This window comes from Aquarana catesbeiana, linkage group LG07 (genome assembly GCF_042186555.1).
Source record: "Aquarana catesbeiana isolate 2022-GZ linkage group LG07, ASM4218655v1, whole genome shotgun sequence".
Taxonomy (NCBI): domain Eukaryota; kingdom Metazoa; phylum Chordata; class Amphibia; order Anura; family Ranidae; genus Aquarana; species Aquarana catesbeiana.
Genome location: NC_133330.1, coordinates 33,647,842 through 33,661,291, shown reverse-complemented (window position 1 = coordinate 33,661,291; position 13,450 = coordinate 33,647,842). Strand labels below are relative to the sequence as shown.

Sequence of the window (13,450 nt, the reverse complement as noted above, 5' to 3'; positions counted from 1 at the left end):
ATAGCAACAGCTGTCAATTAAAGCCAGTGACATGGGAGGGGGGCTGAGTCGCGCTGTTTGTGTTTAATGCAGCAGCAGGACTAAAGCTACAGGGGTTTTTGGTTAAAGTGGTTGTAATCCTGCCTCTATCCAAAGCACCGAGTGCCATTTTTGAGTGATTTCTGACAAGAGATAAAAAGGTGATGGGGAGGGGAGCTCCAGCACACAGCCCACGATTCATATACTCAGCTCTGCATCGTTCCTGTGTGCTGTGAGGAAGAGGGTGCGTGCATCCCATCCAAAAAAGGGCTTTTTTTAAAAATTGGCCTTTATAGCCATCACAAGGCATTAACACCTCTTGTGATAGTTTGGGCATGGATAGGTATTCTATTGAATGAGCAGTACTGTACAAGACCCAATTCCTCCACTGCCCGATGTGTGCCTGGCAACGGCCAGTAAACAACCAAAAACAGAAGAGACAAATTCCTAATCACTTCCAGGGTCATTCATTGCAGAGGAGGGGAACGAATGTTAAAATAGGTCATCATACTCACAAACCAATACAAAGGACATGCTCATCACAATTTTCCAAGTACAGAACTCCGCCAGAACCGCTAAACACTCTTTGGTTCTGTCTTTGGAGAATTGTGATGAGCATTTCCTTTCCTTTTTACTGCTTTGTAAGAATGATAACCTATTTCTTCTTTTAATAAAACATTGTCTAAAGATAATGCACTAGACTGGTGCACCCCCTTTCTTCTTTACATTTGGACTACCCCAGTCTAAGGAGGACAGCAAGGCGTACTGAACACTGGGAAGAGGAAGCGGACCTGGAATGGTAAGCGCCTCAGCCAATATAACGAGCACCATACCCGAGCGCAGGAGGTTGTATTTTTATTTTGTTTTGTAACCTTTCAATCAAGAAGACCTACCTTTCATTTATTTTAACACCAATTCTCTCTAAGCCAATATTTCTGGTGCAGGAGTCTCTGCCTACAGCAATCAGTACCTGCAATAAATATTAATTATAGTGAAAATGATAAAAGCGTAACATTAATGTCTGGAGCACAGACTTGTAACAAAGATCACTTACAGTATTATATTCCTCTTCGATGACTTGATCGCTTTCAGTGGACTTGGCAACGACTCTGATTCTTCCTGGAGTACCGGGTTCCAGCTCTTCTATCTGTGGGGGATCAGTTAGCTTAATAACAGAAAAAAGTGATAGTCCAACCTAAAATAAACACTATTTAAAGTAGAACTCCACCCCAATTTGTTTCGAGTGGGGAAAAAAAAAACCCCTTCAAGTTCTACAGCCTCCAGAGACACCCACTATCTGCTTGGTCCAGTACTAGCAGCCCTCTTCAGACAGAGCAACACTGGCTTCACTCTGCAAGCAGGCTATTATCTAGGGCTATTCATTACAGGGGACTTATCCATGAGCAATTACAAGCTAGTGATTCTGTGGAATCAGGAAGCCCCTCACTGATTTCAGTGGGGCTGCCTCCTGCAGCTAAATCGCCAGGAACTGGGTTTGATGTATGCAATTGATGTTGGGTGCATTCGCAGGTGTTAAAGTTCCACTTTAAAGAGGAATACATAATACAGAGTGGCCTTCTTTTATCGCTAGGGCAGGCATGCTAAATGTATGCAGCTTTGCAGCAAGAAACATCACCACTCCTGAATAAGTATAGAATCAAAGGGGTTGATTTATTAAAAGGCAAACAGACTGCAATTTGCAGTTGCGCTCTACAAGGGCATTTGCTGGTGAGTTTAGTACATGAGGAGAAGCTCTGCGGACTTCCGTCGTCCAATTCTAGACAAGAATTTTTTTTTTACATTTTTATATCCTTGCAAAGAATACCCAATCACATGCAAAATAAAGCTTCACCTCGTTTACCAAGCTCTGGAGCAGAGTGCAAACTGCACTTGCAATGTGCACAGTCTATTTGCCTTTAGTAAATAGACCCAAAACATTGTGACGCAGCAGTGAAAAATTACAGTACAATGCTTTTCTCAAATGTTTCTCCCTTCTGGTCATTCAAAAACACCAATTAAAGACTCGGCAAACTGCTGTAATGGTGACATACCCTTCCCATAATGCATCTGTTCTCAGACCTAGCAATTCACTGCTAGACACGAGCAACTGCATCATAGGAGGTCACATGCTCCCCCATACCCTAAAACACTAATCATTTTTCAGCAGCAAAATGGAGGAGGAGTAGTGTGGGAGCACTTGAGATGCGACCAAGGGTGGATTTTGCATTAAATGGGCCAGGTAACAGGGTCCCTTTAGAATAAAAACATTTTGTCTGGAGTTGGGCTTTGATTTAAAAGCAGGAATCATTTCAAGAGTTCAAAACACAAGGAATGGTCTACAGTCACATAAAGCAGAGAACTGTAGCAGTCTGTACAGAAGGTTGCAAATGGCAGTAAAATTTCTTACAGAAGTTGGTACAAATTTCTTGAGGAACTTCACTCCATGTGTTTCCATGTAGGTGCCGGCTTTCTCTGCCATTTCCTGGTCAAAGCCACGGAGGAATATAGATCGCACCATGACGGTTACATCCAGACCAATACCAGCCAAAAACCCGGCACATTCCAACGCCACGTAGGAGGCCCCAACCACGAGTGTTTTCCCAGGGCAATATGACAGGGAGAAGAGGTCATCGCTGTGAGGGGAGAAGAGAATTTCAGAGATAAAAGACCAATAAACATAAGAATCTATTTTGTAACTGAAGGTTAAGTAACATTAAAAAAAAAAATAATAAAAATAAAATAAAAATAAAAAAGGTACCCTTTTAAAAAGAGAAGTATGGTTATACTTTTCTTGTGGATCACAGGAACGCACATACTTGTGCTCTCTTGTTACCCAGAAATCAGCGAAGCCTGCTATCAGTTGAGGTCACAGAGCTGCTTCAGGCTCTGGAAGGATCCCAACCATATTGTCAGGATCCATCCAGCTACTTGATTGGCAGCTGGCTCCCCTCTCCAAGCCTGATGTTCCAGTAGGCTCTGAAGGGGCAGAGCGGAGAGCTGTGACTGACAGTCACCGCTCACAGCTGAACGAGAACTGAGCGATCAGCAGGCATGTGAATCCTCAGTTCTAGTCAGATCCAGTGCGGAGAGGGGACAGCTGCAGCACCACACTGATTCTGCAGCAGAGGGGAGAGTATGGATGTTTGTTTTCAGAAACCCCGTAACATCTCCTTTAAAATTTCCATTCAGATTTTTCTAAACTGCCAATCGTCACTCCTTATAGTCACAGTAACAGAATACAGAACATCCATACAAATCTCCTTCGTTACTTATGCAGCTGGTTTGTGTTTTTCCTGGTCCTTAGGCCCTCCTGAGTAGCTGCTCTGCATCTTTCTTGGCAGTTTAGTGCACCTGGGAGGGACAGGTTCACCATCCAGCCTCACGATTTGTGGGGCTGCATTTATTCATTAATTGTAGGCTGCAGCTGGCTGGAGGGTTACTGCTGTACCAAGTGATACTCACGTGTTTAGAAGAGCTGCGTTTGGACATTTGTTTCTGAAAGCACAGAGCCCTAAATGAGAATACCACTCATTACAGCGCTCAGCCCAGTCCAGCTGCAGCCTGCCAGCAGTGGGGCTGGGCACTATACCGGTCTTTTCCGGGTGCACTAAAACGCAGACAGGGATGTAGATTAGTGCAATACTACAGTATGGCCACAAGATGGCGCAACAGCACATGGGAATTTAAAAGCATCCCAAAAGATAAAGGAAAATCATCATTTTAAAAAAATGACTGCAGTGTTTTTCAGGGTTACACAAATCTGAAGAGCTGGTCACTTTAAATTTGTGGCAAGCACAGCACTTGTAATAAAATAAAAATGCCTGAAAATTTTTTTTTTTTTTTTTTTTTTTTTTTTTTAGGTTTTTGGGGATGCAGCCACTTGCATCCTGCAAAGACTTCAAACAAGCCTAATGGTTTCGGTGACATGTCTTTAACACACAGCAAGTCTTCCCTTAAAGTGGTTAATCCACTTACTAAAATAGTCTTATCCCCTCTGTATCACAACATTTGTCCTTGTGTCTGTGTAATGTAAAAAAAACTGCCGATCTGTTCATGTATAAGCTGCACTCCGAGCGCTCAGCTGACATGCCAGCTCCCTTGTTTCTCCAGCTCAGAGCTAAAGTGGGTGGGGCCGAGCTGTCCTGACGTCAGCCGGGGAGAGATTATTATGTGAAAAATTTAAGTGGTTAAAGTTGGCTCAGATACTTTTAGCTGTTTTTTTTTGTCTGGCGCTTTTTTCTGAATTTGTTTGTGGCTGGAATCTCATAGGATTATTTTCATTAGGAGGTTGCAGCTAATGAACACTGGCCATTTCATAAATGAAATATTAATATTGGTTTCATACTCCACAAACCACAACAGGCCAGCTCATCTGAACAGTAATCTTGCTCCAGGTTAAAATCTATTGAAAGCCTCTAGTATTTTTTTCTACTCTGAGTGATAAATGTAGCCTGGAAGCTGGATTTTTGCTGAGCCATGCTAGACAATACTAGCGGAATGGGGACCGTTCAGTCGTGTCCCTAAGATACTGCAGACAGAGCAACGTGCTGTCAGTCTAAAGGTCTGTGGGCAAAGATAGTCACTGATCAAACACTGCCAATGTCTAAGCAGCAGATGACAACTTTGGAGTGATTATACTGAAGATAACTTTACCCCATCATAGGGGGATCATGAGGGAAAGAAAGGCCCGATCTTTGGCGAGATATCAGAGGTCTAAACAGACCCCATTTGTCTTTTTTGAAACAGAGAAAGGGACTGAAGATAGTCCTTTTCTCTGTAGCACTTTAAATGAATGGATGGAATCTGTGTAGAGATACCATTCATTCATAAAATGACAGTGATACATCGCAACACTCGTGGTTACAATGATCAGCTTTCAGTGGATATAGCAGGGGGGGTTTGGTATACACATGTATACCAAGCCCCCCCTCACGATCTCTCCAGCCTGACAGATCATAGATCTGTGCAGGGAGGAAAGGAAAGATGCCGTAGTACGGGGAGGGGGGGGGGGGGGGCGGGTGTGTGATGGGGATAAGAGGGGTGAGGGTAGTTCTAAGTGAAAGTTAGCAGCAGGAGGTGGAGTGGCAGGGGACAGGGAGGAAGCAGCGTGGGTGGGGTCACATTAGGGGTTAATAACTCTGATCAGCCGGTTGTAATCCGCTGATCAGAGTTATAGAATTGTTCAGCAGAGTCTGCAGAACAATTCTGATATAAGCTTATGGTCTTTGAAGTGACCATAAGCTTATAGGAGAGGGAGATATGAGGTCCGTACAGACTTGGCCACTTTTGATCAATCAACTTGGGTACAACTGGCCTGTCGGATTCACTTGCGATTATTGCAAGCAGCTGCTATAGCCACTAGTGATAATCACAGTCTTCTCCCGGAGGAGACTGCTTCCCCCACCCTTCCGCCAGGAGAAGACAATGGCTCAGCAGGAGGGATTTCCCTGTCAACACTGTTGATTGGGGAATTGTACGAATTTCTTTCCTGGGTTGCAGGAAAGAAATTCACACCATCTATGGCCTGCCTAACTAGTTGCATTCTTAAAACATGCCATCAATATTCTATGTAATGAACACAACATGTTCACATCCCTCTCATGTAACCAGCTCTTAGCAAACAGATAAGACTACAATTCAATAATGAAGGTCACAAGATAGATAAATCTAAATTTTGCGTTAAGTAGTAAAGCAACATGCCAACTTGCTATACAGTGAGCATATGACATGTATTTGATTTAATCATAATTGCCCGATAGAGATGGACGAACGGTTCGGCCCGGGCATAAGTTCTGGCCGAACTTTCAACAATGCATTGCAAGCCCTGATCGGCTGAAACTTTCACTGCTTCAGCCAATCAAGGCACAGAGCACTGTCAGAGTCATGATTGAACACAGTAATCATGACTTTATCCAATCATGGCTCATTCCCGCCCCACAGTATAAAAGTATTCTTTCAATGGCAGCCATTTTCAGTGTGATTTCGGCATGGAGATAGAACAGGGCTCTGTTCAGTGCCATTAGTTAGTGTGCTGTACTGTGCTATTTTGCTTTAATTGTCAGTGTAGAATATTAGGTTAGTGTCAGTCTAGGGATAGTGGGAGTTTAGGAGAGAGGAGGACCATCATTCAGCTTTGCATAGTGTGCAGCTAGAGTAGGGAGCAGCTCATATAGTTTCAGTGTAGTGTAGCGAGACCGTGTCAGTAATTTTTACATTAGTGTATAGGTAGAGTAGGGACAGTTCCAGCTAGCGTCAGTGTAGTGACTGTTGAACGCAGTCTGATTGCGTTACTGCCAGTTTAATGCCATATAGTTCTGTGCTTCACTGTATGTTTGGCGCATTATATTGCAGTATATTATTTTGTATCCGTGGAGTGTGAGTACTCAAATGAAAGTGCACCAAACACCTCTTTACATTGATTAAAGTGCATCTACGTACAGATTTCAACTTCTTTACATTTGCTTATAAGCACCGCCCCCCCCATCCCAATAACGTCTGGGAGGACAAGGAGAGGCAGACGTTCCCTTGGCACTGTATGGGGGCCAGCAACAAATGTGTGCACAGGGAAAGGTGGTTGTGGTGGTCAGTCCTCAGGCAGGGCATAATTTCCTCTGTTTAGTGAGTTTGCCCGTGCTATCCAGCCACAGCATGCAGAGGTGGTGGTGGACTGGCTTACTAAACCTTCCTCATCCTCCTCATTTTCTGTCACGCAAGCAGAGACAAGTGTGCAATCTCCTGCAGTTACCAGAGTGGATAAACCTGCCTCCTTGTCCACATCTATGCCATAGCCCCAACATCAGCGATCGAGTCAGCTGAGTTATTTGACCACAGCATCAGCCACTTGCTCCTTGATGCCCAGCCATTACTGGATTCAGATGTTGGTTCTGAGTTTGAGGATGACAGGAACATGAGCCTAGAGAGAGGGAGGAACACTGGTATTCAAATTGGCATTTATGTTCCCCAAGCCGCAGCATATTGCCAAGTTGTCTCCAGTGATAAAATGATGAAGATGTGGGGGAGATGAACAAACTTGGGTACCAAATAGAGCAGAGGAGGAAACTGATGGTGAGGCAGCACAACCCCAAGGAGGCCGACATCAAGAAAGAATAGAGTTCAGCCACCCTATTCCATCACATTCTGCAGCTGTTATCTCCCGACCCACTCCCCAAAGCTCAGCTGTCTGGGCCTTTTTCAGCACATCTGCACCAGATCGCACAGTTGCCATCATCAAACTGTGTCTCAGGCACAAATGTGGCAACACCACAAAACTATTTGGGTACCACATGCTTAACAAGGCATTTAACATCCAACCACTCAGCCCTTTGGCAAGAGAACCTAAAAGCCACACAAAAAAGGGGCACAAATCTTTCCCTCCTCCTCCTTACCCACTTCAGTCTGCCCCTGCAATACCAAGACATTACCTCTCAGCAGCCTCCACTGACAGGGAGGATGGTATAGCCCAGGGTGTCCCAGGTCATAGCAGCACATCTGCCAGCAGCACACCACCAACCAGCTGTAGATGGCAAATTTCTCTGCCCCATCTGCTGCAGCGGGAAAAAAAAAACAAAAAAAAAAAATCCCTGCCACCCACATGCCCAGCGTCTAAATGCAAGCTTGTCAAAGCTGTTGGCTCTCAAACTTCTCCCTTTCAGCCTGGTGGAGATTCTGCCCCCTTCCATGAATTTGCACAATGTGCTGTACCACAATAGCAGGTTCCCAGTCGCTACTATTTTTCACGTAAGGCCGTTCCATCTCTCTACCATCACGTGGAAGGGAATGTTTTGGCATCGTTGGGCAAGGCATTCAGCCATAAAATCCACCTTACTGCTGACATGTGGTCCAGCAACAGGGACGATATATTTAGTTCACAGCACACTGGGCAGCGCTGTTTGCAACTCAAAAGGATGCAGAACAGGGCCCGGTGCTGCAGCTTGTTGTGCCCCCATGTCTCCATACAGCTGGTGGTGATGCCAGACCTGTGAGCTCTACCCCCCCCCCTCCTCCGCAGAATTGTCCTATGAACATCAGGTACTCACTAAGCGTTCAAAGGGCTATTCCTAGAGAGTCAGGCTAAAAGGTGCCATGCAGTGCTTCAGCTGGTGTGTTTAGGAGACAGGAACCACACCGGAGCAGAGATTCTTGCAGCTTTGAAGGGACAGGCCCAGAGCTGGTTCATACCATGCTAGCTGGAGCCAGGAATGGTGGTGCGAGATAGTGGCTCAAACCTCCTGCCCTTAGACAGGGAAAGTTGACACATGTGCCATGCCTGGCACGTCCTCAATTTGGTGGTGCAGCGTTTCCTAAATACGTACCCAGGGTTGCAAGGTGTGCTAAAGTTGGAAAGAAGAGTCTGTAGCCATTTCAGGCAGCCATACACAGCCAGTGCTCGGCTGGCTAAAATTCAGCAGGAAATCCACCTGCTCGTAAACAGCCTGATTTGTGACATGCCCACCAGGTGGAACTCGACTGTCAACAAGTACCTGTACGAATACGGCACGATGACAGGCTCAGGCCGCCTCGGGTTTTTCTCCCGATGTCAATGGCTGATCATTAAGGATGCATGGTCACCCTTTGAGGAGGCCACAAAGATGGTGAGCCGTGACAGTGCATGCATCAATGACACAATCCCTCTTGTGTTCCTGCTGGAGCAGACATTATGGACAGTGCCCTGGAGGCAGAGCAGCAAGAGAAAGGACGACTTCCTTTCCACTCAAGGCCCACTTTATCCAGACAGCATCATTCCTGTGTCACAGAACACACAGGAGGAGAGAGGGGAGGAGGATGAGGAGGATTCTGGCACTTTCATAGGCTTCAAAGAAGAGGAAGACATGCATCAATCTGTAAGCGATGGCTTTCCAACCCCAGGACCCTTGGGAGTAGTACGTGGCTGGGAGGAGGAAGTTCCAGATGCTGTCATCCTGAGTGACCCCGAGGAGTCTGCTTCTCAAGCCTCGGCAAGGCTTCAAAGCCTGCGAAAGGACCCAAGAATAGAGGAAGGAGACCTTCCATTAGAGGAAGGTCTCAGAACTCATCCCGTCCCCAAGGGGGTGCAGAAGGTAAAATCTCTTGAACATGTTAGAGGATTTTATTGACCTTTTTTCCTGACTCCAGTAGGTTACAGTGTCGTGGAAAACGTTGTTTTGAGTCTTCTGTTGGTAAAGAGAGGAGCGTTGGAGAAGGCGTCCGCCTAAGTGAGGCATTTCGGAATTTTGTTTTAGTCCACTACCCAGGGCTGTTAGCTTCCACATCCCACCGGCAGCGTATGTATCACATGGTGGACGATTAGCTCAAAACAGAGATGGAGAGCTTTCCAGCCGACAATCCACTGACTTACTGGGTCATGAAAATAGACCACTGGCCAGAACTTGCCCAGTATGCTATCGAGTTGTTGGGCTGCCCTGCATCCAACGTGCTTTAAGAATGGTCATTCAGTGCTGCAGGTGGTTTTGTTACTGATCATAGAATGCATCTGTCCACAGACTCCGTGGACCGTTTGACTTTTATCAAAATTAATCAGTCCTGGATTACCAGCTATGAAGCCCCTGATGCCGATGTCACTGATTAAGTCTTTTTGGGATGTGGAATCTCTGCAGGACTTCGAGGCTGCCTAACTTTGAGGGAGTGAAATCATTTCATCTGGAAGAATGTTTTTGGTATAGGTTTCATGGGCACAATTAACACCCAAAGACCAATTTTTCAGCACCCGTTTGACAGGTGCATATCATTGCATTTTTTTTTGCCTTCATCAAGAGCACTATAGGGTTACGGTAAGAAGGCACCCCCGACACCCAAAGAGTAATTTTTCTGCACCCGTTTGACAGGTGCATATCATTGCAATTTTTTACAGCAATGCCAATTCTTGCTTTCATCAAGAGTACCTCTATAGGGTTACGGTGGGAAGGCGCCACAGACACCCAAAGACCAATTCTTACGCACCTGTTACTTCTATACAAAGTTAAAGTGACACCAGAATGTATCCAAAAAAAATCTCTAATCTTGTTCCCAGTGCACTACATTGTGGCGTCATCATACACTGGCTCCCCAGCTGTTGCTGAGCAAAATAAAGGCAGCTAGCAGGGAAAAAGTCTTTTTTTGGATTTATAAAAATGCAATTATTGCTGCAGCAGATTCTAGACATGGTACAGATCTGCCAATTTACATGTAGACTAAGGGGACCCCCCAGGCACTTAATTGGAAGGAATTTTCCATTTTTAGGCTTCCACTTTAAAAAAAAAAAAAAAAAAAATCACTGCTCATTTAAAAATGATGTTTTTTCACTGATACATGTCCCCCAGGGCAGGATCCGGACTCCTATAACCATTGTATGTCCAATTACTTGCATATAAGCCTTCAAAATGGGCACTTGATTTTTGACGTTCGGGTCCCATTGACTTTAATGGGGTTCGTTATTCTGAACTTTCGCGGTGTTCGGAAGTTCTGGTGCAAACCAAACAAGGGTCCGTTCGGCCCATCCCTAGTGCCTGACCAGGATTCATTTCTATGCAAGTGTTTTGTGGGTTTTAAAGCAAGATGGAGTGTGGTTTTATTCCCTGTCATGCCAGTCCTTCAGATTTAACACATTGAACCAGAGCCAGCACGTTCTGAATTCACTTGCTGCATCTTTTGTTCCAGGTCAGCATCTCTAAACACTGAGGAAAACCCATGACCAATAGAATTCTCAGGACATGATTATTAGCAATGGACATGATTAACTCATGGCAGCTTAATTACTTTACAGAAATACATTACCGGGTTCCCTTTCACACCAGTTAAAATGATCAAATAAAAAGTCAAACCACACGGATGTTTGACTAACAGAAAATAATTACACATTTGTTAAAGCTGAACTCTGGTATCAGCAAATCTTGTCTAATCACAAGGGTCATGTACAGTGGATATAAAGTCTACACACCCATGTAAAAAAATGAGACCAAGATAAATCTATTCAGATTTTTTACCTACCTTGAAATGTGACCTATAAATTGTACAACTCAATTGAACAAACTGAAATCTTTTAGGTGGAGGGAAGTAAAAATAAAAAAAATTATAGTTGCATAAGTGTGCATACCCTTACACTAATACTTTGTTGAAGCACTTTCTGACATTATTGCAGCACTCAGTCTTTTTGGGTATGAGTCCATCAGCATGGCACATCTTGACTTGGCAATATTTGCCCACTCTTTGCAAAAACATTCCAAACCTGTCATATTGCGAGGGCATCTCCTGTGCACAGCCCTCTTCAGATCACCCCACAGATTTTCAACCAGATTCAGGAATGGGCTCTGGCTGAGCCATTCATGAAGCCATGCCCTTGTTGATCTGGATGTATGTTTTGGGTCATTCTAAAGCTGAAAGGTGATCTTCCCCTTCATGTTCAGTTTTCTAGCAGAAGCCTGAAGGTTTTGTGCCAATATTGACTGGTATTTGGAACTGGTCAAAATTCCCTCTACCTTGACTAAGGCCCCTGTTCCAGCTGAAGAAAAACAGCTCCAAAGCATGATGCTGCCACCACCATGCTTCACAGTGGGTATGGTGTTCTTTTGGTAATGTGCAGTGTTTTTGCACCAAACCTATCTTTTGGAATCGTAGCCAAAAAAAGTTACACCTTGGTTTAAGACCATAACACATTTTCCTACATGCTTTTGGGAGACCTCAGACATGTTTTTTCAAAATTTAGCTGGGTTTGGATGTTTTTCTTCATAAGAAAAGGCTTCCGGTCTTGCCACTCTACCCCAAAGCCCAGACATATGAAGAATATGGGAGATTATTGTCGCTTGTACCACACAGCCAGGACTTGCCAGATATTCCTGCAGCTCCTTTAGCCCAGGTTCACACTATAAATCGCTGCGGACCGCACAGGAGCGCTGTGTGTCCCTGTTCTCCGTTTCAGGGCCGAGTCAATGCCTGAATTCGGCCCTGAAACGCAGCCAAAGACGCACAGCGTTTTTGTGCAGTGCGCACCGCAGCCGCCCCGGAGATATGTGAACCGGCTTCATAGGGAGCCAGTCACATTCTCCTGCTATGCGCATTAGATGTGCGGAAACGCACATCTAATGCGCATAGGTGTGAATCCGGGCTTAATGTTGCTATAGGCCTCTTGGCAGCCTCCCTGACCAGTTTTCTTCTCGTCTTTTCATCAATTGGAGGGACGTCCAGTTCTTGTTAATGTCACTGTTGTGCCATATTTTCTCCATTTGACGACTTTATTCACGGTGTTCCATGGTATAACTAATGCCTTGGAAATTCTGGAATGGAATGTACCATTCTCCTGACTGATACCTTTTAACAATGAGATCCCTATGATGCTTTGGAAGCTCTCTGCGGACCATGACTTTTGCTGTAGGATGCAACTAAAAAAAATGTCAGGAAAGACCTACTAGAACAGCTGAACTTTATTTGGGGTTAATCAGAGGCACTTTAAATGATGGCAGGTGTGTACTGACTCCCATTTAACATGAGTTTGAATGTGATTACTTAATTCTGAACACAGCTACATCCCCAGTTATAAAAAAGGGCGTGTACACTTATGCAACCACATTTTAGTTTTACTTCCCCGCCCTAAAAGATTTCAGTTTTTTTGAATTGCGTTGTACAGTTTATAGGTCACATTTCAAAGGTGGAAAAAGTTCTGAGATGATTTATCTGTCTATTTTTCTTACATCACAGAAACCTGACATTTTAACAGGGGTGTGTAGACTTTATATCCACTGTATATTCTTCCAGGAATCTTGGTGGTCTGTGTATTTCTTCCAGATCTGTGCAGTAACTTCCTGTAATTTAGGGCCATGCAGTGCGAGAAACAGTTAAGGTAATGAAACCCCAAATGCAGCACACGTTTGCCTGTTCTGTGTGATCTGGTTACAATGAGTATCCAAAAAGTAGCGCATGGTGTCCGATTTTTTGACTAGGCTGAAACCGCACCTCACAGAACTGCAAGTGAATCACACAGCGTGTTCCTGTGCGATTACCGGTGTGAACGGGCTCAAAGACCGGTCACTGCTGCTTTCCAACCTGTTCCTATGTACAGCACAGTGATAAGGTCACTGCTAATTTTACAAATGTAAACAATGGGTTTCCAATGGCGTCTGGTACACTCAAAGTAGATATACATCATCATTTGTGGCCAATATATGCAAATTAAAAAGCTTTTGTGCCTGGAGTTCAGCTATAGACATTCCAATTGCCTGAGCTTTGCAGAATGCACAACTGATCTTTCTCAAAACAGAAGAGAAGTGAAGAAACACCTTGCATCACTACATATGAGGAAAACTTTAGATTACAAAAACCTTTTCTGGCTTTGCTAATCAAACTAAGCAGACCTGAACTCAAAGCAAAGCTTTGCCATCTTAAAGAGAACATCTAAAGTCAATTGACTTTTTAATCATTACCCCACAAATGTGCATAAGCAGTACCCCAAAAGATCTGTTGTACT

The 13,450-nt window shown here is 44.5% G+C and overlaps 1 protein-coding gene across 1 annotated transcript in view; it reads right to left on the bottom strand.

Annotated features, from left to right (window-relative positions):
* Positions 1 to 13,450, bottom strand: part of TXNRD3 (thioredoxin reductase 3) — a 53,395-nt gene that overhangs the window by 10,935 nt on the left and 29,010 nt on the right. Inside the window, exons 9-11 of the mRNA XM_073591933.1 lie at positions 2,426 to 2,651; positions 1,073 to 1,165; positions 912 to 988 (exon numbers count right to left, since the gene is read on the bottom strand). Of these exons, the coding sequence (XP_073448034.1) occupies positions 912 to 988; positions 1,073 to 1,165; positions 2,426 to 2,651 (396 nt within the window). The remainder of the gene's footprint in view (positions 1 to 911; positions 989 to 1,072; positions 1,166 to 2,425; positions 2,652 to 13,450) is intronic.